This window comes from Plectrocnemia conspersa, unplaced genomic scaffold (genome assembly GCF_051122295.1).
Source record: "Plectrocnemia conspersa isolate PC_06_02 unplaced genomic scaffold, ASM5112229v1 ptg000011l, whole genome shotgun sequence".
NCBI classification, from domain to species: domain Eukaryota; kingdom Metazoa; phylum Arthropoda; class Insecta; order Trichoptera; family Polycentropodidae; genus Plectrocnemia; species Plectrocnemia conspersa.
In genome coordinates, this window is record NW_028277175.1 from 12,735,826 (window position 1) to 12,762,713 (window position 26,888).

At 30.8% G+C, this 26,888-nt stretch overlaps 2 protein-coding genes and 1 long non-coding RNA gene across 8 annotated transcripts in view; 2 read left to right on the forward strand and 1 right to left on the reverse strand.

Moving 5' to 3' along the window:
• The window catches only part of LOC148229552 (uncharacterized), a 222,300-nt gene that overhangs the window by 26,644 nt on the left and 168,768 nt on the right, over positions 1-26,888 (reverse strand). Inside the window, exon 1 of one of the 2 annotated variants that reach the window (XR_015811383.1) lies at positions 3,776-3,844. The exons of the other annotated variant lie outside the window; for it this stretch is intronic. This is a non-coding gene — a long non-coding RNA (uncharacterized LOC148229552). Of the gene's footprint in view, positions 1-3,775; positions 3,845-26,888 lie in introns of those variants that run through there. 2 annotated transcript variants of the gene reach the window in all.
• LOC148229554 (transforming growth factor beta-1-induced transcript 1 protein-like) lies at positions 3,757-7,965 on the forward strand. The gene is made up of 5 exons (XM_088197551.1): positions 3,757-3,893; positions 6,796-6,855; positions 6,934-7,104; positions 7,168-7,398; positions 7,749-7,965. The coding sequence occupies exons 1-5, from the start codon at positions 3,891-3,893 to the stop codon at positions 7,824-7,826; spliced, it is 543 nt and encodes a 180-aa protein (XP_088053677.1). The 5' UTR covers positions 3,757-3,890; the 3' UTR covers positions 7,827-7,965.
• Positions 16,130-26,357, forward strand: LOC148229555 (uncharacterized). 5 transcript variants are annotated; one of them, XM_088197546.1, is made up of 9 exons: positions 16,130-16,234; positions 21,281-21,439; positions 21,533-21,695; positions 21,765-21,907; positions 21,976-22,094; positions 23,405-23,684; positions 25,106-25,263; positions 25,785-26,014; positions 26,081-26,357. In XM_088197546.1, exons 2-9 carry the CDS (start codon positions 21,383-21,385, stop codon positions 26,212-26,214), a joined length of 1,284 nt encoding a protein of 427 aa, XP_088053672.1. In that variant the 5' UTR covers positions 16,130-16,234; positions 21,281-21,382; the 3' UTR covers positions 26,215-26,357. The 5 variants fall into 5 exon arrangements, with proteins under 5 accessions (XP_088053672.1, XP_088053674.1, XP_088053670.1 ...); XM_088197548.1 differs by having other exon boundaries at positions 23,405-23,588; XM_088197544.1 differs by lacking the exon at positions 16,130-16,234 and adding an exon at positions 18,781-18,905.

Below are 26,888 nucleotides of genomic sequence, written 5' to 3' on the forward strand. Positions count from 1 at the left end.
TTGAGTATTTCCACATGATCGGGGACTCACAAAAGCATGACATCACATTATTCGACAAAATACTACAATATTTAAAATAAATTAAATCAAACCCAAACCTAACCTAAGCAAAGTTTAAAAAATATAGTTTATAAAATATAGTTTTTAGATCAAGTTGGTTTTGTATGAAAAAAATATATGAACAGTAAAATTTAATTTTTGCCAGTAGAAATATATGTTTACTAGTAAAAATGTATTCAGATATGATTATACTGAAACACCAGTAAAAATACTGATAATACACATATAATGTAACATATATTTAAATAAATAAATAGTACATCTAATTATTATAATATAAACAATTATAAAACAATAAATATTTTTATCTGTTAATTTTAGTTTATTATCTATTTGTTTAAAATGATATAAATCGATATACTAATTAAAATTAGTAATTTTTATTACTGAGTATAATAATATTTTTGTGTAATCAATTTTATAAGTAAAGTATTACGATTTTATCAGTTTTAATATAATTCGGTAGTATTTTGAAATATTCAATCTTATCAATAATTGCAAAAGATTGTAGTTAAAAATAGTGATGATCTAAATTGTAAAATAAAATGTATAAATAAATATATTTTTATTATCTTGTATGTTTAATTAAATAACTAATAATTTGTTTACAGAATTGACCAACAAAATTTTATTTATATTATATTGTATTAATAAATCCATGACATCACACTACAAAATTACATGTATTTTCAATCGAGCGTCATGACTCCGCTCTTATTTGAGGTTAATTACATGGAGTGAATCACATACTAAACAATCGCAGTTCTAAAACTGCTGTGAGTTGAATGCATCATATGGGAGTTATGAAATTTATTAATTTATACGATTTTTAAAGTGTATAAAAGTTAAAGTTCGAAGTTAAAACTTTATATTTTTATAGTTTAATACAGAAATTAAATTTAATGAAAACATATAATAGTTTAAATAGCAAAATATCAATAAAAATATAAATAGCTAAAAATAATAGATTTTATTTATTATTATGAAACTTTAATTATATTTATAATTAAATTAATTATCTTTTAGTGAAAGGTTATTTGTTGATAAGTAATATTTTAGTGAAAGGTTAAAGTAAAAGTTATTTAATTAAAAGTTTATTACAAGAGAAAAAAAAACTGTATTTATATTGTGTATGTGCTTCATATTACGTAAATAAATTATCGATATTTCATTATTTTGTTGAAATAAATTTAGTATTAGTTCAACTTTGATATAATTTCGAAAGAATACTGTGATAAAAAGTCTACGAAGCACAATAATAAATATATATGCTAATATGTCATAATTTTCCGTTGAAAATAGAAAAAGTATAAATTAATCGAAAATTTTCTCATAATACACGATTTTTTAAACGAATTTTATTAAAACACTGTTCCAAAAAATATAGCGTTGTTTTTGTAATTAATTATAATTTCATAGAATATGTTATTTTAATATAGATACACCATTACTATAATTTAAAATTACTTTTATAATAACATATTTATTTACATTAATATTAAAATAAGTTATATATAGTTAGCCAAATTAATTAATTAAAGCCTATAAGCAATTCATTTTATAAATCGGCAGGCGTTCAATATCAAGAACCAGAACCTTTACTAGTATTTTTAATAATATATTTTTGTAGGCTAGGGTAGATAAGTTTTTAATTTATATTTTTGGCTAGTAGCCCGAGTTAGAATTAATTCGAGTGTACAATATTATTTCAGGAATTTTGTAATAAATACAATTAAATTGATATTTTTTTGTATTACGTATATAACATGTCAGACGTTATCCCAATGTGTTACAATGGGGTAAGTACTGTCGGAACCAGCAAGTTAACTGCATATTATTTGGATTAAATATTTTCGCATATTAAAAATTAATTTATGTATGCAATTAATTATTTATACGTGTTTCTTATTAATAATTAATTATCATTAGTACAGTGTGTCGTATTAAATATTTAGTGTAAATACGGAGCGATTGAAATAAATAAAGGTCATTAACGGGTCGTTACAACGACACACAATCGTATTATTGCTAAAGCATCTACATTTTACTTATTCTTATATAGCTTAGGCGGGAGCAAAAATAAAAATAAAAACGTCTAAAAAAAAGCTGTAAATCAATATTAATATTTATAAATTATTATTACAGCTTACAATCAATGGATCAGCTCGATTTTATTTTGAATATTCGTCACGATACAAGATAATAAAATAATCTAGATCGAAATTATATTTTTATAATATAATCACTCTAATTTCAATCATCCAGACGCAATAAAAATCCAGATGAGAATCGAATACATGTCTTTCAGGTTTAGTCACCGATTTATTATAACGTGGGTTTATCCTCCTGATATATGTATATGTATGCATCATCGAGCATTATCAAAAAAATAATATATTAAAACAGCTGTGTTTTTTAATATACTATGTATATTCAGAATGAAAAATGAAAAATATAAATTAATTTTATTATGTTAAATTGGACATATTTATATATTTTGACAATAGGTGTCAATTCACGCCAAAATAGTTATAAATGTATATGTTGCAATCATTGACCACCAAATTTCGCTATCACGTGAAAACGCGTGAACCGACCGTAACATGTTGATATAACAATGTATAATTGTGTACAACGATGTACTTAACGGACCGGTGGCAATATATAAATAAAATAATCTATAAGTTATTTCACAAGATGACAAAAAAAATTATGAAATAATCAATATTAGACACAGAATTCGGTATTTTTTTGGGTCATGGTTTACATATACAGTTATATAAATACATACATATATCTTGCCGCGCATCGTAAAAAAATCATGTATTATTTGACTGCAATTTTATGATGCAAAATTTTGGAATGTTATACAAATAAATTGTTACTTTCTTGTGAAGATTTTTTATGAAAGTGCAGAAGAGGCATATGACCACGTAGCCCAAAATATTTTATGAATTTTATTTAAAGAAATATTTTAACTCCTTAACATTTTTTGTTAGACTTAATTATGGGAATTGAAAATTCTTGTTCACAAGTCTAATTGTGAAATTTATTTATATGCTTATTGAGATATCATTGGATAAAAATTTAAGTTTTATTACGATTGAGGTATTTACCTTAGTTATAGGCAGCACAGTTGTGGATGGAGTGCGTGCTTAAAATGGCCATGTTAATTTCAATTCTTGCAAAGTGGTGACTCGTTTAGGCTGCCTGTTTTAACTAGCACTGTTTTAACTAACATTTAGTAATCGAACACTGTTTTAACTAGTATTTAACAATCGATAATTAAGAACTGTCTAAAACGTTTTTTTATGAAAAAACAGACAAAAGACTTGTAATAAAGAAACTTATTCTCAAAAATATGTTCAAAAATATAATAAATAAAAGGATGTTTTAAAAGTGCATTTTTTATAATATTTTTATGTATCTTTACTAACCAAATATTAATTGTATTATAAATATTATAAAGTTTGAATATGATGATTTTTTGTTTTATTATTATTCTTTTTTGTTTTATTACTGTTTAATTTTATTAATTTGTGTTCAGATAAATTTCAAGGTGTTTGTTGGGTGCGGTCGTTATTTCAACCATTTTTATCGGAAATCTGCAAAATAGTTTAGATACTGAAAATTTTCGATTGTCTCCGTGTGATCCCCACTCTGTCGGGTATTGTCATAGTGCGATTGTGTCCATTATATATATGTATGTACGTACGTATTCCAATATTCATCGTTGCCAGTACGCCAGTCAGTGGTAAGACGACGTTCTTAGCGTCAGGAGGTGTGCCTAGTTGTGAACCTTGACTGTGAAAAATTAATAATACGTAAACATGGTAAGTGACTTACACAATATGCCTCGTAAATTTTAAAAGCAATATAATTGACATATAAACAGTCAGACAAAAAAATACGATTCGTCACGATACATTAAATTTACATTCAACAGTTACATGATACTATGATTCATAAGTAGCAAAAACATAACAATTTCGAAATAAACAATTGTTATAACGTTATTTATGCGTATATTATGCTGTTTTAATGTGATTGGAAATGTAATGAAAATTTTATGAGGTTTTCCTAGACATGGGGTGTTGAATAAGGGGTTGTTGAAGGTCATGAAATTTACAACCTATTTAGACCTTTTAGATACATAAACATAAACTTTCAGTGTGTAAGGTTGAACATTTTTGCAGGATAAATCAAATTTTATATAAGTATTATATATACTTTACATTCGTTTGCACATATATACCTTTCCTTTTATGCGTTAATTTGTTTCTGAGATGATTGGATTTTTAATTAAAATCGGTGTATATACAAGAAAAAATTTAAGCATTTACACAAAAGAAAAGCAATCAATAATCATTTACACAATTTTTAATTAAAAAAAGCTATATATTTTTGTGAAACTATGTATATATTTTATTAAATTATAAGTTAATCAATTACTTTACTGTTATTTAAAATATTAGGCTAAAATAATAAAATTTATTATTATTAAATATAATCTCCTGATAACAGAATAGTACTATTATATTATATATTATAAAAAAAAAATTAAATATATGAATAAGTTATTTTAAAAACACTTATTAATTATTGTATTTCGTTTAAAAAAATATAATAAAAACTAGGTTTGCCTTCAGCTCTAATCGACGTGACGCGATGTTTCAAAGGAGGGATGGATAATAGACTTTTGTATGGGTGAAAATGTCTTTATGATAATGTGTAAACAATCGATGGAATTGCTTAAATGAACTTTTTATTATTGCTAGTAAATAACAGTTCATGAAATCAGATAATAATTAATACTGTAAATGTACATATTAACAGTTAATTACAACCATCGCCAGGCGGAAAATATTCAGCACTCCAGAATAAAAAAAAAGGTTTCCAGATTTTGAAGATTTAAAGGACACTAAAAAAAAACATTTAGGGAAATTTTTGTTTGTTTAAGGATGTTAACGGGAGCTAAAAAAAAGTAACTTCAGACATTTTTAAACGAACAAAAATTTTTAGCTCTCGCAGCATCTCCAAATGAATAAAAATTCTCAGATGACCTATTTTTTGCCAGTTGGACAGAAGTATAGCTACGTGTTATACTTTGCGTGCACCACTGCCGTTACGAGTGCAACTAGGGCCCTACGAGTCCAACCCTTATGGGCGGGCACCCAGCTTTTGACGGCCGGATAAGCGGGACCCATTCCCCGTAGTGCTAAATATTTTATTGGAGTTTCTTCCAAGCGCTCAGAGAAACGTGCTCTCGTTGGTTGGCCTGCATTGCGTATCATACTTGTTACAACACCACCCCCCTTGATCTTTGAGAGGCGTATATGTTGCCTCAGTCGCAGCTTTGGTCCTCAGGACCTAGCCCTTTGGCCCTGCTTGAGTTACTCTGCTATGCTTTGTTCGTCATAAGTAGTGCCTAGCGCCCTACCTCGGCCGGCCCTTAAAATTTACATTGATACAAAGCAATTTAATGATTATATTATTTATATTGCTTTTACAGTTAATAATATATAAGCTATCAACTATTTTTTTAACCATTTTATAAACATATATTCCACTTTCACATTATTTAGGTGATACATTCTATAAGTCAGTATTTGAGCTATAGTATTATATAAATGCCTCTGAAATTATTTCTATAAGGCGCCGAGGATACTTGGCTTCGTTATGCGGAGCACGTGTCACTCTAATAATTTATTGTTGATTTGCGTTCTGTATGATACGTCTTAAATATGGCTCTATTGTCTGGAATATCAGATAAGCGAAGTACTTCTTGTTATTGGAGAGAATTCATAATGCCTTTTTGCTTGAAGCGATGGGAATCTGACAATATATTGCATTCTTGACGTAGCGTGCACTCAATGCAACACTTTTTTAAGTTTCCAAGAGGCGGTATCGGCGACTTTTAGCTGTAAAATTTCGAGTGCCCTAGAGGTACGCGATCGCGTCCCTTATTCTTGTCTGTATCGGTCAGTACGTCAGCGTTTGAGAACGTTCCTCTTGTACAAAATATCCAGCTTCTCAACGAGCTTGGCAAATACAAGGATGTTTTCGGCGATAGCTATGAGAAGCTAAGGGTGCTTATCTATTTTAGGTGTGCTTCCTAATTGTTCTTTTAAACATTAAATTATATAATTATTGTTTGTATAATGGCTATCATGATGCATTGAGAAATTCCGATTTGTTGCAATAAATAAATAAACAAAATAAAATAGATAAAAGACGCGGGGGTGCTTATTATGTAATATTTTTCAGCATTAAAAAATATGCTTTATTTATAACACATAATTAAAATAAAAATTAAAGGAATCAAATAGATTATTACGCGTGAGAAAAATAATGTTTTATTTTATAAAAACAGGTACAATAGTGTGTATATATATGTTGTCATATATGTACACAGAAACCATTAATAAAATATATATTATAATTAATCAAATATAGTAAATTAATTACACTGTATAATATTGAAGGTACTATTAATTATCTATTTATGAAATGTATTTAAAATGTAATTAATATTATCAATATCAATGTTTTGTTGTAATATGACATACACTAATCTAATGCGTTACAATGGGTAAACAATTGTAAGTTTCAGAATTTTTGCTGGTTGCTTAATTTTTTTTATTTAGTTTTAAATTCCTGAATGACACATACCATAACACCTCTTAATGCTATTATCTAATGCTTATTAAAGTATATTTTATTTTATCATTGTAGTCTTCGTGCAGCGTAAAGGCGTCCATCTGCAATGTATGCGATAAAAAAATCGACGGAAAGGTATTATTTATAGGTCAATTAATTATTTAGCATTTATGGATGATTGTTGTATATATTGTTTTTTTTTATTGCCTTAAGGTCATCACCGCCTTGAACAAAAAATGGCATCCGGAACATTTTGCCTGTAATGATTGCAAAAAGCCAATCGAATCTACTTTCAACGAGAAAGATGGCAAAGTTATTTGCAGCGACTGTTTCACGGTGAATCACACCTCCAGGTGCAAGGGCTGTAGTATGCCAATAGTTGGGGTAAGTCGCCATAAAAATTTATTAAATGTAGATGAAGATGAATTATTTAAATTGTCATTCCAGACTGTGATCAAAGCGATGGGAGCCAGTTGGCACGAGGAACACTTTGCATGCGAAAAGTGCAAGAAACCCTTCGGAAAGGGTACCTTTATGGAACACGAAGGAAAACCATATTGCGACAAGTGCCACGTTGATCTCTTTGCTGACAAATGTGCCGGTTGTTACAAACCTATCGAAGCTAAGGCCATCATAGCTTTCGACAAGAAGTGGCATTCGGGGTGCTTTAAGTGTTGCGTGAGTATTTTTGTTTGACAATATTTAGGAGAATATCTCATTATTTATTACTTACAACATTCTTGAAAAAATTGGGATTCACTTTTACCATACTAAGAAAATGCAAATAAAAGTAGACTTTCTTGTACCTATAATCGAGATCATGGTCGACGGTATCAGTGTTTTTCTCAATATTGAATTAATTAAAAAAACAACAACATGCTCGTAAATTAAAAACCAGTATTTCAATATCAAGATAAAACGCATATAAAATTTTCTTTATCATTTATTTTCATTTATCCAAGTTTTGAACCAAATAAAATATTTATTGAAATACATATTTATAATGTTTTATTTGTAATTTTTTATAGAAATGTAGCAAGCCAATAACTGAGAAATCTTTCGCAGTCCAGGATGATAAGCCCCTCTGTGCAAAGTGCTCCGGTTAATTTAGAATATATTGCAGAAAAAGTCACTAAATTATAATATATGTACCATACGTATGTATGATATTTATGTAAACCTTATATGCACAAGACATGTTATTTTCTAAAAAATAAAATCCACGCTATGTATGTAATGATTAAATTTGTTTAAATGTTATGCGAATGCTTATTGGAACATTCCATTGATTCTTTTGCTTGTTTATGAGCATGCTCATACAAGTGCGTATTTATAAATATTATTAAATGTGATATGAATGCTTTAAAAGTGTTTAATTAAAACGTAAAAAATATTTTCGTGGTTTTATTTATTATTTATAATTCAATTGTACTATGTTTATTTGGTTTAGTTTGTGAAACATATAATAAAATTATATATATTTAAAAGATATACATCTAGATGAATGTATGTATAATATAATTTGTATACTTTGATTTTTCTATATTTTTTATATAAATGGCTAAAATACAAATCGTACTAATTTGATTATATAACTATAAGAGCTTTAAGTTCTTAAAACTATAAGCATTATTAATTTAAAAAGGGTGATTAGATGAATTCTATAAACATAGTTACTTATAATAATATTTTTACCCCATTGAGGGTATGATAATTAATATGTTAAAAAGACAGATGTTTATAATATTTCATATATTTTAATCTTTAATCTATATAATTTCTTAGGTTTTTGAAAATAAAACTTGAGCTCCAAAATTACAGCTGAATAATTATGTAATATCATAATTTAGTGATTGGTAAAGGTATGTGATGATTTTCTCAAAGTTTTAAAAATACCTAATAATAATTTATTAAGGATATATATAACTTTAAATCTTCTTTATCATATGTATTTTTCGATTCAGATTTAGTTACAATTAATTATTTTACAGATTCATTATACAGAACAACATTATCCATCTGAAATTATTTTCGATAACAATCAGGCAGATTTAAGTATGTGAAAGGATTTTTGATTTGTACTATTAATCAAGACAATGTTCTGAAAGAAGTAATAGAAAGCAATTATGGGATATATTAGCAAAGCTATAGGCATTGAAGGCCACCAATAAAATATAAAAAAGATTGATTTTATATTTCATATCTTTAAATACAGTGATACATTTCACATTAAGGTAATTTTGTATCATTATCGATTATTATAATTAAGTAATCGTTTAGAGCAGAGGTGATTAACTAAGGTTCTTAATCAGTTATTGATATTTCAATGGAAAGAAAATTTCATTCTCTTTGCACTAAAAAAACTTCTGCAATACTTAATCTGATTTGCTACTTAAAGCAAAACCTTAAGTCGTCACCATTAGTTATGATAACAGACTCCTACAATAACACAGACAACATTTTTGTCAATATTAACTATATCAGATGCGAAATTTTATAATATTTTATCAAGAAATTGAAGCAGAATATAAAGTGCTTCTTTATCACACAACAACGCTGGCTTTTAAAAAGTTGTTAAAATGAAGAAACTAAATTTGTAAATTTTTTTGGAAGAAAGAAATAGCCCACTCTAGGAACGTTTTAATAGAAAAGATTTTATGTTTTGTTATCTTGCATATTTTATCATTAAATTCCATTAAAAGTCGGGAAGTAACCATTATGGATTCAATTGAAGTATTACAAGATTTCTTGGATTAGTAACTTATCTAGAAAAAAAAGTAGAAACCAACATTATTGATAAAGTTGAAATACAAAATATGTACAAACTTATTATAAATGGAGTCTTAATAAAACAAATCTTCTGTTTCCTGAAAGTAGCATATTTATGGGTTTCAGTTTGGGATTAGGGTTTCTGGAAAATATGTAATTCGAACTTACTACAATATTATGTGCTTTTTATTATTTTATGTTGTCATAAAAATCTTATAAGTATTTAATATAATACTAATTTTCACATTGAATTTAATTATGTATTTAAACTTTCAACTAAATAAATTAAATTCTAAGGACTTTAAAAACCACCGTTAGGTGTCTCTGCATTTATTAAAAAAATACCACTTCTTTTCCTTATGCCAAGAATTTATATCAACCAATTAACTATCATTGGAAATTTAATTCATAATAAGAAAGGTCTAATAATACAAATAAGTAACTATGCATTTAACTTAAAATTACGTGTTTCCGGCATGTGGGTGTATCGTTACCAAGCCAACCGGGTTACCACTAGTGACAGGCGTTTGGTGAACAGCTGATTTTACTTTTATATTGATGAGTATTGGTTGGTTCAGTTTTACCCGAAAAGTGGCGCCATATTGAGTACGATGTACGAATTTTTATGACAATTATGGTTAAATACAATTCCGGTGCGCATTCGCCCTAAAATGGTTGAAGGATAATATGGAAGCTGAAGTGCCCCATCTGCCACCGCTGACGAGGCAATTTCCAAAGTGGAGCAGAACCGGGATATTGAGACTAAGGACTGCTCCAGAAGAAGAAATGACGTGTAGACAACAGGTGAGATCATAGAATGCTTAAAACTAACTCGACCGTGTCAATTGCTGATATGGTTAGACGAGGTCAATCTTACAAGTCGACGATATTTATTATTATGCACAAACGATTACTTTAATAGGTAATTTCATGTAATTTTCTTCGCTTATAAAATCGACCTGACCTATATTAGTTAGTAGATACCATACTGGCAATCGCGCGACAACGTTATGAATTTATAATATGAGCTCAACGAGTATAAAGCCATTTGATTGGGTGATATTGAATTAATAATCATCCAATTGGTAAATAAATTATGTGGTCAATGAGAATACGTTAAGCTTCGTATTTGTTATATCGATATTTTGTATTGTGAATTTTTTGTTTTACTATAGAGTATTTTATGTTTCGTGACGCGACACTATAAAATCTGATGCTGAAATTCTTATAATACGAACGATAAAAATATTAAAGGGTATTTTCGTAATAAAGTATGCTTCTCGTGGTAAATTCGCGTTTCTATACATACACATACATATATAATATTACGTATAAAGGATCTCACAGACCGACGCGTTAAGCGGCAGTCGTAACAGTGGAAGCAATAGTTCTAGAAAAGAGCGTTCCATGCCTTCCAAAATTATTGGAAATTGTTAATATATGTATATATGTATGCTTAGCTGTACCTCAGTGACACTGCTTGTCAAGAAATATTTTCGGGCTCCCATATTTTATTAGATTATTTTATATCAAACAATTATGTTTCCGTAAATTATGGGAAGGTGGGGATCAGCGTAATTGTGATAGTGTGAAACAAACAGGAGTCTGGCTCAATAACATATTGTGACATATGGAAGGGGGGGGGGAGATTAGTGGGGAAAAAACATTACAAAAAACCTGTGATATAATTTAATGAAGCTGCTTAATACATTAAATTAAGTGATACAAACTTTATAAAAAAATGTTAATTTAGTATGGCGACCCCACACAGATGACCGCGTTTGAAAGGGTATTTGTCTCAAAACTTGTGTTAATTTACTGTGACCAAAATGATCATCCATCAACAAGAAAATAAAACAATAGCATAAAGGATTTGCACCACACACAAAAGCCCTCATTACGACCAGAAGAAATCACATAAATAACATAAGTATTGTTCTTACTGTAAATATTTCATTTGTTGCTAAGTGGCCACGGATATAATAAATCACCGAATCCACAAGATTCCCGTTGCAAAGTAATAACGACCTTGGACAATGCTTATCAAGCGAACGTCATTTTCTAAAGGCGTATACCTATATTTCCGTTCTAAGAAGCGATTACAGCGATTGGCTGGATGATCGCTGCATAATTGCGATTAGTCAGCAAGCTTTGAACCCTTTGATACTTAAGTCTGGACTCCTATGAGGAGAAGACAGTCACCCGCAGCCATTCGAAGACTCAGGCAGACACTCGAAGAGACCCCGTCTAGCAGACGCCCGCGGACAACATACGATCATGGACTCACACATCCCACCGCCAGCTTCTCCACCACAGCTCGGAGAATATACTGTCGCTGACACACCAACCAGAACTCAAAGGACCTCCCATGAACATTATCCCTGCGCCAGCTTCTCTACCGCTATTCTGAAAAATCATCTCGCTCATCATAGTCTATCGCAATATGTAATACAATATACTAATAAAATTCTCACTAGTTTCCATGTGCGTTTTACTGGCTGCGAAACCATACACCCCCCCCCCAGGGCTTAATACCCAAGCATGTATTATGGTTACAATATAAGGAACATTATATAAATGATTTTTTTTACTATTATACTAAAATAAGGAGATATGGCAATCTTCTTTTGATATTGGTAGCAAAATATTGTAACATTTGCAGCTAGTTCAACGACGGAAGAGTTGATAGAAGTTTATTGTACAAAGTATATAATTTACTTAAATGTGTACAGGTGTCAGTATCGGGTGGCGAAGTCAAATTAGCTGGTCTTGAAAGTCCGTCTAGGGGTCGTCGGTTTTTTGGGAATTTTCGTAGACGAGTGGTGATCTATTTTTGATGTGGAAATCGATTCTTGAATGAGCTATGAAGTGACCGGATGCTAAATCTTTTATCATGGTATTACGAAGAAGATTTGACGAATAGAAAATCGAATTAGAGTCGAGCTCCACCTCCAAGCTCAACACTTTGCGTGGCCGTACAATAATTACAAATTGCAAACAATGTATATTCGAAGTGAGGCATATAGTTTTTTTCTAGACGACTTTTAAAGCTTATAAACAATGGCTTCGAAGTAGTTTTGTAGTAATTGCTGGCTATTGATGGCGTTAGAAAGTTTGTGTGGCTATTGTGCAATTATGGGTATTCTGCCATTCTCTAATATTTATTGCTGTAAGGTAAACCATTATCGTTTTAACATCTAATGCCATTGTTACCATTCTAACCCCAATAATTAGTTAGCATACTATTTATATTTGACTATTTATTAATATTTATTAACAATTTTTTGTATCTTTATGTTTCAGAACACCATTTTTCATTATGTTCTTACAATTCAATATATTTCTGCTTAGAAATAAGTATAATTAGTTTTAAGCGCAATGATTTTTTCAATTAAAAAGTAATTATAGGTTTCATAATTTATTTTTGTCAGATCCATTGAAAATAGCCGTTTACACGTAAGTTGTTAAAAAAGGAATAATGTTTTGGATACTTGATTTTGTAGTTATATTTTTTCTTTCTTTAAAATCTGTTCTTAAAATACTTCTTACAAAGCTACGTGATAATCAATACTTCTCTCTGTCTCATTTGAAAGAGGTGTGGAAATGCCAAGTCACTAAATCTGTCGTCGAACTCATCTTAATTTGAAAACAGCATTTGCGTATTTTATATGATCTGGAAACAAGCATGAATGGGGTTTTGAAAAAATAACAAGCGTTATTTTCATTCATTTGTGTAGCCTGAAGTACAAGTTTGTTATGAATGCTTTTATAATGGTAATTCACATTGCAATTCTTTTTATTTTATTCAAGTCAGATAAGTAAGCAGTAACTCAAAACTTAACTTAAGATTTATAGTCTCTTTCTCTTTCTTTATTTGACAAACGAATTTCAATATGATAAAGTACATTATTATATTAAGCATCCATTACAGTTAATAATACTTTAAATTATCGATGATCAAGTTCCTGAAATCTGATATGGTTAATCGTTTATGCTACAACATCCGTTACATTTTTCATGTTGATTTTCAATATTATTGCTAGCTGAATAATAATATGCATATACGAACAAAAGTGCATAAATTAAATACTTTTCGACCGAGAAACCAGAAGTGAATTTTGAACACTATTTCTTAATTTACTAAAATATGAGAATTCATCTAATATTCACTTTAGAAAGACCATATTAGTTGAAAATTATTTTATAGCTTAAAAGTAATACTTCCAATGAAAATGTCTTGCATAATGTAACAGAATAATACATTTATTTCAAACCATTTTCACTGACACAGTATCAGTATTAATCGGCACGGAAGCCGTTTTTCCATTTGAATCTGCAATTACTTTTCTTTAATTGATTCAAACAGGGTGGTGCCTTTAGTACTACTGTTACCATTTATCGAAAGACTCGTAATATAAGGTTCAAGTTGTAATATAAAGCTGGGTTTCTAACGAGGGCTTGCAATTTGGGTAGCATTCAAGTAATAAGGTGGTATATTACTTATTTTACATTCATATACAATGTAACTTTTATAGCAATAAGTAGAATTTTTATTTTCAATTATGTTGTGTATTTAATTCACATTTGATATGTTAGTATTGAATCGAATATAACGACTTATCTGTTTTTGAGATCAACATAATATCGATCGTGTGTAATGTTTTTCATGTCACAAAGAAAATTTCCCGCACGTGACGCACACAATTTTCCAGCTCTAGGGAAATAAATCTTGATACCATCAATCAAAAGGTCAAAGCGAATTGTATACGTTTAGCATTTTAATCGGGTTAAAATGATTTATGTAAAAAATCATAAATACTTTATTGTTTGTATTGCAATACCAAATCGTTGGATTATTAAATTATGTTAAACTTATTATTCTATTTTTACCCATTTGCTTTTTTCGTAAATGATTTTAAAAAAATTGGCAAGCACGCGTACCCATTTTTCTTTAACTTAGAATAAGCTTTTTGTTTGAGGTGATTCATTCAAAGCTCATTTAGAATGAATCACATCATACGTGCAGATATGTTTATTGAAAGTTTTTCATTGAAATTCCTGAATTGCTTTTTTTTATTGTCTACGTATTATTCTCAATTCATAATAAAATATACAACTAAAGTTTTTTACTATCATATTATACATTAAACACAGTAATAACATATATTTTTTGCATACAAAAAGCCTTTTTGGTTTTGCTGTTATTTAAAATTGATATTAAAATAATATTTATTAGTGACAGCTCGTGATAAATTTATTACGTTATTAAATTGTTTTTTGTACTATTGATATAAAGGTTGTGCGTTCATTTAAAATATAAAGCTATTTCCATTATTAATTAATATCTGTAATAATTAATTATTAGTATTAAAAACAGATCGCTAATGCGAAAGAGATTATAAAAATAACATTTTTAGCTCTCGCAGGGATTCTGCGAGAGCTAAAAAGGTTATTTCGGTCATTTTTGTTCGAGGAGGATAGAGAAGGATAACAGGAAGACATTTTTTTGAGGAGGACGTCTGATCACCATAATATTTTTTTTCTGTCATCCTAATATATGTAAAATGCCATGCTGCGACCGAAGCCGTTCATGACAGCCCAAGTAGGAGGTCATGACTAGTTTCGAAACGAAGTCCGACAAGGTAAGGGTCGCAGTGGCTAATGCTCCGAAACTTTTGGGCCTTGTGCAACTATTAAGTGAGCCTAAAGCTTCACATCGACATAGTTTTACATGAATGGTAAACTTGATAAACTTGTTGAGAAAGAGTCAAATATAGGAAGACGATGTCTTTAATTGTGTGATTTTAAGTATATTGTATAAAGCTGCAAAATAATTTTGGTTACCAAGTATAATTATTTTAATATACATTATTGTATTATTATTTAATATACATGATTGTATTGAGATTTAAAATAGTTTTTATTTATATTGTTAAAATCATGCCAAGAACTATTAATGCTGTAAGAACTGTGAATAAATAAATAACTACGTGTGATGCTTTCTAATTGTTTCGTTATATTCAATAACAAAATATATATTACTTAAATAATAGGTAGTAATCGTTATCTAAGCTTAAAACATATGGAACACAAAGACAGTAATTAGATAATTAAATTTGACCGCAAAAGGTTGAAGCTTTTAAGAAATGTTAGGGTTTAGTAGTGACGTAATTGCTCTTCTAAGAATATTGCATTACCACATATTATATAATTGTTCCTGAAAATAAGCTAATGCCAATTTTTTGTACTATTACACGTTTTTTTATTAATAATATTTTCTTATCTATTTGCATGGAATTTATGCAACGGCTTATTAATACTGACGCAATATCCGTGAAAGGGATTATAAAGTGCCACCGGTTGGTAATCGCTGGTGTAGTTCATTCACGTTGAACCTTGAACATAGAGGCGAAGTTACTAAATCAAGATATATACATATATGTATATTCACATCAATAAGGAAAACATTTTTTTCTGTACATTTGTTTGCGTAGTAGTATGTGAGCATTTACGTTCACGTGGTCGCTTTAAGTTTTGAGCGCCGTCGAGGGTCGTCCAACGCGCATGCGCGGTCCGCTTTGGGCATGCTCCTTTGCGCGCGAACCCCCGCGATCGATAGGAGGGTCTTTCAGGGGTGCGCACACACCCTACGTTCTGGCCCGCGTGTTTACGGCGTCAGTCGGCGCCTGTCACTTTGGCAGGACGTCGCCGCCGTCCGCGCGCATCCCTGTTTTTGTTGTTTTCGGTCGATAACCCACCACCGCCATTTTGTATTATTTTTAAGTTCGAACGTCCGAAGAACACGGACGCGGGTGCTTTTGGTCGTAACGCCGCCGTCGACGGCCAACCATAGTGTGCGAAATAGGGGCGTCTGTTACGTTGTTGCGCAATAAACGAAAAATCGAAGGGTCACCGGCCGACACGCACTTGCTGCTTTTTTATTGCAATAAGCGCGTATCGAGCGAATTGTGTGATGGCTCGGAATCGTTTGTAAATTAAGCACGTTGAGTGAAAATAAGTTGGAGAAGGGGGGAATATAAAATATAAAAAATGCATTAAACGTATAGGGGCGTTAACACAATCAGGTATGCGTATAAAACATACTTAGTGAGCAATGGTACTTTATCATTAATAATTATTATATGCATATTTTTATTTAACATAAAAAAATAATATTCGATACACAGACGACAAATATATTCTTACAGGAAGTACCAGAGACTTTCAATATGTATTGTTCACATACAGATGGTCATGCTTTTTAAAAATATTATATAATAAAATACTTGTTTGTAAAGTAAGAATTAATTTATTAGTGCTGCAGATTAAAGTGACGTTATTGAATATCTTTATGTAACAAATCAATGCTCTGTGTATTATTTGACAAATATTTATTGAAAGTTATATTCTAGGAAAGTCTATAATTTTATAATACACTAGATTCATATACATATGGATGAATATGAATCTAGTGTATTATAAAATTATAAACTTTACTTAATTAGGACTTTAATTACTGTCTGGTGTAGTTACAATACCTACTCTTAGCTTGCTACCTTGTTGTAGCGCATAATGATACTACAACGGTATAATTACAATATTTTCTAATATTCTAAATGTTTTTAAGTTGGAATAAATCGAGAAAACACAAATAAAAACACATAGAACCTTTTCTGCATCACACCCACAGTTTCAAGCCTAGTGATTAGTGATAAGCCCTAGACGCAAACTAACTAGATTTTATATTTAGTTGAAAGTAGTAGTTTCATGTGATCCTAGCACATGAACATGATTCCTACCTCTGCTGCTGCCATGTCCCTCCACAGAGTCTCATTTCTATCTTTATGTTTGTCCGTGTGTATAAGTTAATTGGAAAGACACATTTTTCAACTCTTTGACGTATACATATCATCAAACGATTTTAACCATATATTATATTTATTCATATACCCAGTTACAGGCTTTTCGTGCCCATAGTAACTTTCTAGTTTATCTTTAAAAACACGGGTTCTGCAGTGTTTTTCAACACTAGTGTTCTGCTTCCTTTATTTCTGTTTACCATTTGTAATATATTTAATGGCAACAAGATCGTAGACATTTCACCATGTAGCCCTGAAAACGCTTTTAAGCGACTTCTTAGGAACTCATAATGCAATTATGATTTTTCTTGAAATGTTGCCAATAATTTACTTTTAGTTACTGATCTGGACTTGTATATTATTTAATTCATCTACTAGACTGTTTTAATGTATTTCAGACTATGTGACATGAAAAAATACATTATTTATATTTATTTATTTATTAAAATTAAGACCATGGTTAACATAAAACAATAAATGACGATAAATGGAAACAAGGAAATGATATTACGATATTTTTATACAAATAATTAAACAAGTTCAATAGATAGAACAATTATGTTTTTAAAGGTGTTCCACAATAAAAGTCCAGTCAGGTCAAGGGTGTGCGTAAAAGTAATGAAATATTTTTGTATTATATTTATAAGCCTTATTAAAATACAATATTAATATTCTCAAACACTACTTTTATGTAATTTCTGTTGATTTTTTAGGGAGTAATATATTATTTAAATAATAAAAGAAGAACATATTTTTTGAAAATTCGCAAAGTATTTCTTATTTCCCAACGAAGTGTAAACATTACGGCCGGCGGGAAATTACTCCACACATTAGCCGATCAAAATCTGGCTTGAGGTTGTATTTCAGCCTTTTTACTCTTTACTGGTAATTTATGTTTGACTTGCTGGTTATGGAAGCTGGAGTTCCAGTGACAGGTTTTTATATCAGCTTTTTGCGACTACTAGTATTTTTTAATCGGATTATGGTTGCCTCTGTGATAATGCCTTTTACTAGTGATACGTCTCGTATTTTGATGTCATTAGTAATTTCCATTTCACTCAGGGCGACATTGATCTTCACTTTTTAATTCCATAGAACGCGACTTTTTTGGCGTACTTTTTCCTTGTTCAGTGGTGGTAAACCGGCAAGCGTGCCTCAATAATGTCTGCTTAAATTGGATTGCTTAGATCTATTGTTGCTATAGGAAATCGATCTGAACCGAGCCGGGGTTGTTTTGTTTTCGTCATGCGTCATGGCACTTCCAATGCGCGGGGGTGCGGTGCTGGCGTCTCTAACCCATTCGCGCCCGCGGGCCTTTTTCTTCACGGTCGGCAACCTTGGCGACCGCACTACCGAAATAATCGCAAGTCAATGTCGTCACTTTGAAGCGACGATGGTGAATCACCCGAGGTCGTCTCTGAATCGAAGAAATGCACAGTCACAAAGCAAAGCGTGCACTCGAGATTCTCTCTCCTTTGTCTCGAGAGACTGCAATGACCAGTCCTGCACCACCGCTCGCTGCAGCCTGTCGCGTCTTAAGGGGTTAACGCTCTCCGTGTCGGTACAATAACAAAACAGACGTATTGTCGATCGGTCAATCAAAAAATCGCGATAAAAAAATGACTTGCTTCGTTTACATTTAAAATCAGCAATATATTTTCAACAGTTTTATTTTGTTACCATTAGTATGTATTTTTTAACTAAGCTGTTCTGGAGATTTGGATTTTTTTTTTGTTCTTAATATGTGGGTGAATCATCATTATCGAGTCACTTTATAACTAAAGCTTAATGTCGGTGTTTTGTGATTTATATGTCAGTCAATTCGAGCAAAAAATGGGGCATAAAATATAATTATTAGTATTGTGTTCTGGACACTTGCTTGTGTAAATTTACACGAGGAGTTACATTTTTCACCAATTAAAGATGGAAGAATGTGATGTGTAATTGCATATACCAAATAAGGTAGTAATGTAGATAAAAACAACAATATGATTTGATATACCTACGCTATTCTCTTTAATCGGAAATGTCTTTGTTTATCTGTAATGATTTCTGTCAATAATCTTATTGGTATACTGAAACTACTGTATTGGCATTAGTTGATTCAATTTCAATTTCCATCCTTTTTTTTTAAAAATCACATTTTTTTTTAATAATCGAACATTTCATTCGTTATGAAGAATACAATCGAGTAAATGGTCGCCTCCGGATCTTTTGATTTGATTTTCGATGTTTTTTTCGTGCATTTCGGGTGATATCTCGGCTATAACTTGACAAATGTTGGTTTTTAGGTATTCTAATGTTTCGGATTTGTCGGCGTGGACTTGACTCTTAGCGTAACCAAAACAAAAAATCCAACGGCTTTAAATCGCATGATATTTGAGGCCAGTTGAAGTCACCAAAATGTGAAATAATGCGATCTGAGAACTTTCCACACAAAACATTCAACGTTGCACCCGATGTGTGGCAAGTTGCGCTACACATCAGGTGCAACGTCTTCCATAGGAGTATATTCAATTTCGTGCCATAAATAATCGATTATCATGCGCTTATAACGCTCACTATTTATTATTACAGTCCGACCTTCATCATTTTCAAAAAAGTAAAGCCCAGTAACGCCGTCTGACCACAAGACACACCAAGTAGTCACTTTTCGAACATGTTATGGTCTCTCGTGTAGCACATGAAGATTGTTCTCGACCCATATGCGGCAATTTTGCTTATTAACATATACAGAGAAGTGGAAATGTGCCTCATCAGAGAAGAAAATTTGTCAATATAATAATTATAGTGAATGTGTATTATTAGTGTAGTATATTTTTAATAGTATAAATATAATTTCACTAACTTAGCCAGTTAAAATGTATCAAACAATTGATCTTCAATTTTACTGCCCAGTATCAGTAAAACTGTATTTGTTTACAAATAGATGTAAAATTGAGTCTCATAGCCATTTTAGAGTAGTATATAATTTCACTACCACATATCAGTTAATTTATATTTTCGGATATGATTTCACTTAAACGTCAGTGTAAATATAACGCATATAATAAATATGTTCTATACATTTTACAATTCCATTTTTTAAATTTTTTGTTTTATCAGATTTCTTGTAAATATACCCTAAAATTCTGGGATTTATTTTTTCCTTGGACACATGCGAGTTGATTCTAGTGGTCGGTGCTGGAAGATGCCGTTTATTTTAAATTAGCTTTACTACTGTTGCTAATGTGGTCTGGAATTCTGTTATACTAACGGTTCTTGTGTATGTTTTCAACTCTTCCTCTAGTAGTATGGTGTTCCGTGAGAATATTTTTAAACCAGTTTCCTTTTATCAAATTTTAATATTTTAGGTTATCTGGATTAAAATGGCTTGTAAGCTGTATACTCTATTGACTGACGTCCGTGATTGATGATATTGTCTCGTTGACAATATCGTTAATCGTGGACGTTATGAACGATAATATCAACAACACAATATCGTTATTAACTGCTGCCGCCAATGTAGTGATGTTGCGTTGTGTACCAAATACTTTCACCTTTCCACAATTCTCTTATATTTCACCGGTTTGAATTATCTTGATTTTTTATTTTACATGTTCTCTGAATTAAACTTGAAGATTTTAGCTTGTATTACAACTGCCCTTTCTTTATGTAATCTATAAAATATGTATTATTGGTTATTGCAAAAATAAAGATATTTACATTCATGTTTATAGAAACATCGGTGAATTGAATTTAGTCATAAATACTACATAATACTCTTCTTAGTATTATTATTTTATATCTGTGAATCAAAGTTCTGCTCCTATAGCTTATATGTATTATACAATTTACTCAGCTGATTTTGAAACTGAACGATGCATATATTATAAGAGTGGTGGGTGTGTTTTTATTATAATTAAATTAATAATATATTTTATTATTTACAGTTGATATATAAATACATGTTTATTTCGTTACTGTGAAGTTAATTATATTTTATATAAAATTGCAATTTAATTGTGCAAAGTGTTGATAAATTAAAGTTCAAGATGACTTCTAAAGTCTTGGTTAAAATGCCGGAAGTGCCGTTTTCACAAGTCAACAATGTAAGACATACTAGTCATTGATAAGATTATATTGTATTTTTTGCGCCTTTTTGTGTTGTCACTGTTAATAATATGCAACGCTATATTTTATAGGTGAAAAAAACAGCCGGAGATTTGGTACCCGCGGTCAGCAGCAGTAATGAACTGCGTAGCATTAATCAGTTGCAAGATAACATACGTTTTCTGCAAACCAAGCATCAGATCATGCTGACGCGTTTGCACGACGAAGTCGATTTATTGCGACAGAAAAATCGAGGTATAGTATTACCTAGAATATAGCTATTACATACGTCAAGGTTACTCATTACATGATTTTAATTTTCAGACTTGCAATTTCAATTGGTATTTTCAAAAATAATACCTCCGAGTAATCCGTTGACCACCTCTGTGAGCACTGAGAGTGCCAGTGAGGTAAAAGTTTCCCCCACGGAGAGCGAAGTTACAACACCACCTAAGGAGAGCGGTGATGTATGTTGTTTTTATGCATATTGTTTATGCGTGATTCGTATTAAATGAATATTCATCACTCTTTTCAGGCTGAAATATATAGAAAGCGATGTTTGCAATTGGAGAAAGAATTAGCGACGACCAAGCAAGCCTTGGAAACGAGTTTAGCTAGGAATTCCGCCTTGCAAGCGCTGTTACAGCAACACAAGTAATTTTTAATAATATATTTTAGAATCTTTAGAGCAACGTACTGTACATTCAAATGTCTACTGAACATCTGAGTAGATCAGGAAGTTGGTCACTTATGTTTCTATGCAAAATATAACATTAAATGATTCAGACTTGGAATTTATGGGAATATGGAGAGAAAATGTTAAAGAATAATATAAAAGATGCTCATTTGCTAAACATTGATGGAGAATTATAGGCCGGTGTACATTTTATCAGCACTAGCTAAAGTATTTGAGATCATACTTTATAAGTTTGCTTTAAACCATATAGAATAATATTTGGTCAATCGTCGGTATGATTTTCGTGTATTGATCAGATCAGTAGCAACGAATCTGCTGTTTTTTCAATTTAGTGACAAAATATATTATAGTCATCTATACTGATTTTGAACAGGCTTTCGATATTGTTTGTCATACCTTAATTCTTAAAAAAATAATAGGGTTCTTCCATAAAATTTATCATTTTTTTTAATCATATGAATCATGTTATTCGTAATGCCAAATTTTTGCTCTTAGCCGATGACCTTAAAGTATTACTTAATTAGATTCCATCAATAATTGTAAAGAATTTCAATCTATGTGTATGGTCATCCGCTAATAGATTGCCATTTAGCTGCAAAAAATGTCATTCCTGAACCATGTTACGAATAAATTTCAATTGTAATATGTGCTTCATCGCACAGAAGTGGTAGTTAGTTTGGGTGTCATATTTAAAGTGGAATACAAATTCCATCAGTGCATAAAAATACACGCAATAAAGTCTCTAAGATATTATGACTTGTCTTACGATTGAAGAGATCAAGGGCACTGTGTACCTTATATGATCACCTAGTGTGCAATACCCTTGAGCAAGCTTCTCTTATCTGGCCGCCAAATAATATAACTTAATCACTTTTAATAGAAATGGTTCAAAAAATGTTTCTCAGATACCTGTACATGAGAGAATATAAATATAAATCATTTTTATATCCCACAAAATTCCTATAAAGTGGGATATGATTTCATCAAGTCACAACGAGCGTACTTGGAAAAGTACTTCTTCCAGTTCCCAGTAGGGAATATAGAATATACCCTAATTAGAGATTCAGAAAAAACTGTTTTTGGAATGCGATGGATTGGTGTAGCGCTGTCATGTATTTAAATAAATAAAATTTCTCCAAAGAAATTATTAAAATGTTCTTGTCTAATACTGATTATAGACATAACAGATTAAATTACTACTCCCTATATGTTACCTAGTTATTATACCATCTAATTACATGGATATTGTTTGTGTTTATATATATAGAATTCAAGAAGCTCCGTGGTTGTCCCAACAGTGCGGTCGTGCGGCGGCTTTGGGCGAAGGCCGAGGGAGCATCGATCATTTGGGCGACGGGGGTGAGGAGGCGGTTCGTCTTCAAGCCAGGTTGGAGGACGCCGAGCGACTGGTGAAAAGACTGCGAGCCGAGACAGACGAACAGCGGAGAGAGGTACTGGCTCCGGCCGTCCAACCCCAGCGAGTCACGTCGCACGGCGTCACCAACCTTTTGTTTGACAGCTCACCTGCGCCCATCGCCTTACGCTATGTACGTGTGCGCGCGCGCTCCACATACACGTATACTACTACTATTTATTGTATTGCTCTCATTGATGATCCACTCACTCAATACGTTAATCACAGTCTAAAACAACACTAACAACCGACACTAATCATCAGGTTTTGGAGAATGTGGATTTGTGTTTGATTCAATGGGCTCACTAAACATTTGTGTTTATTCCATTACATTCATGTTTAGAATCTGTTTGATTAGGTAAGAACGAGGCATCTGATATCAAAAATGTTACAATTGTCGTGTTTATATCGTCCGAAGGCTGGAACGGAGTTTAAATATCATGCAGCACTCTCGTTGAATCATGCAGCACTACTGATGTGATTTGTATCTTTCTATAAATTCAATTTTCTTCTTTGATAAATATTTTTAATGGTACGGTGCTTCTCTTTCTTTTACTTCTTAACTGCAGAAAGATTGTATATTTAGACCGTCAGATTAAGTGGGAACGAAAGTTTTGGTTTATTAGTACTTACTACTTACAGCCATGCTTTTCAAACTAAGAACGCGATCGTCTGCTGGGATATCTCAAAATATTTCAGTATTTAAAATATATTTATTTACATTTATAAATTGTCTATGCTATTTTATACAAATAGATAAGTGGGTTTGGTGGATGAAGTTTTACTCTATTGTACCGATTTTTTTTATTTAAGATAATTAGTATTTATTTGTCATTGACACGAATATTTAAAGCAAAAGAAAGGATATGATGATCGATGAAAGTATGTGGTTAATTGTTGTAGAAAACTACAAACACCCTTGAAAGAATTTTCATTAGGGATGACTATGTCATCAGCATTATCTTAAAATTTATCAAAACAAATTTAATTAGAGCTGTACATTAAAATTTTAACAAAAGTCGTTTTTGATATAAGATGCCTCAAATGCATGTTTAAATGTGTAATTGTATTGAACAAAATAAAATGAATGATTGTGTGTGAGTTTTGCTGTACATGTAGTAAGTGATGATCCATCAATTTTAAATCGTCTATGCTTTTTTACTTATTATTTAAACAAATAACATAACACACTACATTAACGTTGAGCAAAATGAATAACAGTGCTAATATATTGATACATTACACACAAAAACTTAGCACTAACAGTTATCGCTCCAACATCCATGAAATGATTTAATAATAATTGTTTATTTTGTATTACATTTACATTTACATTAACAGTATATATTCTTTAAATATATATTGACTGAATCCTTGCAAAAATCTATATTGAAACAAATTAAATGTTTTCCGTACACGTGTTTTCTTCACTAAATGAATTGTGATTTGTAACTATTAAAATTATTATTAAATGTATTTTGGATTTGTGTATTAACATTGGGCGATTGGTGGTCAGTTTCTGTAATAATTACACTTGGCAAATCGACTTTTCAGCTGCAGTCAATTAAAGCATCTCTAAGTGCGGGCGGACGAGGTAACGGAGGCGGAAAAGGTGGCGGAAATCACCGTATAGGTTCCGTACATCATCGGTTTCCGCCTTTGCAATCGGGACAACCCATGTGGCAGCAGCACATACCGCAGCAACAGAGAGAGTATGATCAATTTTTGTGTATTTGACAAAATATTACTGTACAAGTTTTTTGCTACAATATGTTTACCTGATTTACATGTAAAATTACATGTTGATTTCAGAATTGTTAGGTAGATTTTTTTAGCATTAACATTAACTTTTACAGAACGCGCAAAAATAATTTATTAGTCATTAGTTATTTATAGAAATTTAGGATTTAAAAGTTAGATTGTAATGAGTTAAATATATATTACGAGCAATCATAAAAACGTCATTGAAAAATATTTTTTCAGTGTGTTTTATACAAGGGCTTAGAGGGAAAAAATAGTGATAAATTCACAACTAAATCAAATCATTTTATTTTAGTAAATAAATGTTAATTCTATGTATTTTGGATTATTTTTTTTACTAAAACATAAACAACAGATAAATATATGCTAAAGAAAGAGCAACCTATAATTTTGCATACAAATCATAAAAAAAGTAATTATTATTATAAAGTATTTTTTAAAATAAGCATATATATTTTATTTTGAACTTCAGAAATAACGATTATCAAGTTTGGAATAGAGGAAATAGAAGAATGAATGATAAAGATCCTGGGGTTCAAAACGTTGGGGCTAGTGCTGCTTTGCCTGATTTAAGAACTGTCAATCACCAATCAGGATATAACGGAAACGGCGGAGGGCAACCGAGACGGGGCATGGGAAATCATGGTTATAATAACCATTATTATCGCAATAGTGATCGAGGGCATCGAGGATATAGAGAAGGTATTAGCGTTTTTTTAATAAATTCTTAGTATAATAAAAATAATAAATTATTTACTAACGTTTTAGATGATCAACAACACAAAAACTATAACACTCCCGTAGAACTATCCGAAGGCGAACCAGAATCTTCAGTAGACAACTCAAGAAATAACGTATACAAAAATAAGCGAGGTCAAAATAAGCACCAAGATAAATCTTGAAATTAATTTTTATTTTATAAAATATTATGAATTTATCGATAAAAAAGTTATAAGATACTAACTAACGTATTTGATAGATGTTGGGGAATTTATTTGATTTTATTCCATTGTATTGATTTCATTAAATGTTTTATTTATCGTTTCATGTGTAATATTTTTTAGGAGTAGTTTTTTTCTATACGCTATAAGTTTTCGTTGCTCGACTCAAATTATTGTATCGTTGTAATAAAATCAAGCTAATTTGTGAATAAATTTTGCTACCTCATTATAAACATCGCATTGTATATGGATATTAGATGTTCTGTGACGTGTAGACTCGATTATATTATATTATATACGCATATGTGTATCCCACTTTTTTTAGTAACTAGCAGAAGTTGTATACATTTGAGATTTTCTGATGCATGAGGCTTTTGTATATTTGTAATACTGATAGTTACACAATAGAACGGTTTATTCGTTGTATTTTTAAGTGCCTGAAATTATTTGAGCATTTGCAATTTATAATGCATTAAAAATAATAGAATTTCGACTAATTTCCACATTGCGAACGAGGTGCTTTAAAAATAGACAAATATGATTTGATCAACATTGTTAATGGACCACAATTTTGTTAAAAATGTGTGATTTGAGGAAAACATTGGTGATTTTGTGTGAGTCGTAATGAAAATTTA

Excerpts from the sequence above, each read along its gene's own strand:
- LOC148229555 (XM_088197546.1), top strand. The coding sequence starts at position 21,383 with ATGACTTCTAAAGTCTTGGTTAAAATGCCGGAAGTGCCGTTTTCACAA. Across the intron at positions 21,440-21,532 it reads CGTTTTCACAAGTCAACAAT|GTGAAAAAAACAGCCGGAGA; the intron begins GTAAGACATACT and ends TATATTTTATAG. Across the intron at positions 22,095-23,404 it reads GCGCTGTTACAGCAACACAA|AATTCAAGAAGCTCCGTGGT; the intron begins GTAATTTTTAAT and ends TTATATATATAG.
- LOC148229554 (XM_088197551.1), top strand. Across the intron at positions 7,105-7,167 it reads GTAGTATGCCAATAGTTGGG|ACTGTGATCAAAGCGATGGG; the intron begins GTAAGTCGCCAT and ends TTGTCATTCCAG. Across the intron at positions 7,399-7,748 it reads CGGGGTGCTTTAAGTGTTGC|AAATGTAGCAAGCCAATAAC; the intron begins GTGAGTATTTTT and ends AATTTTTTATAG.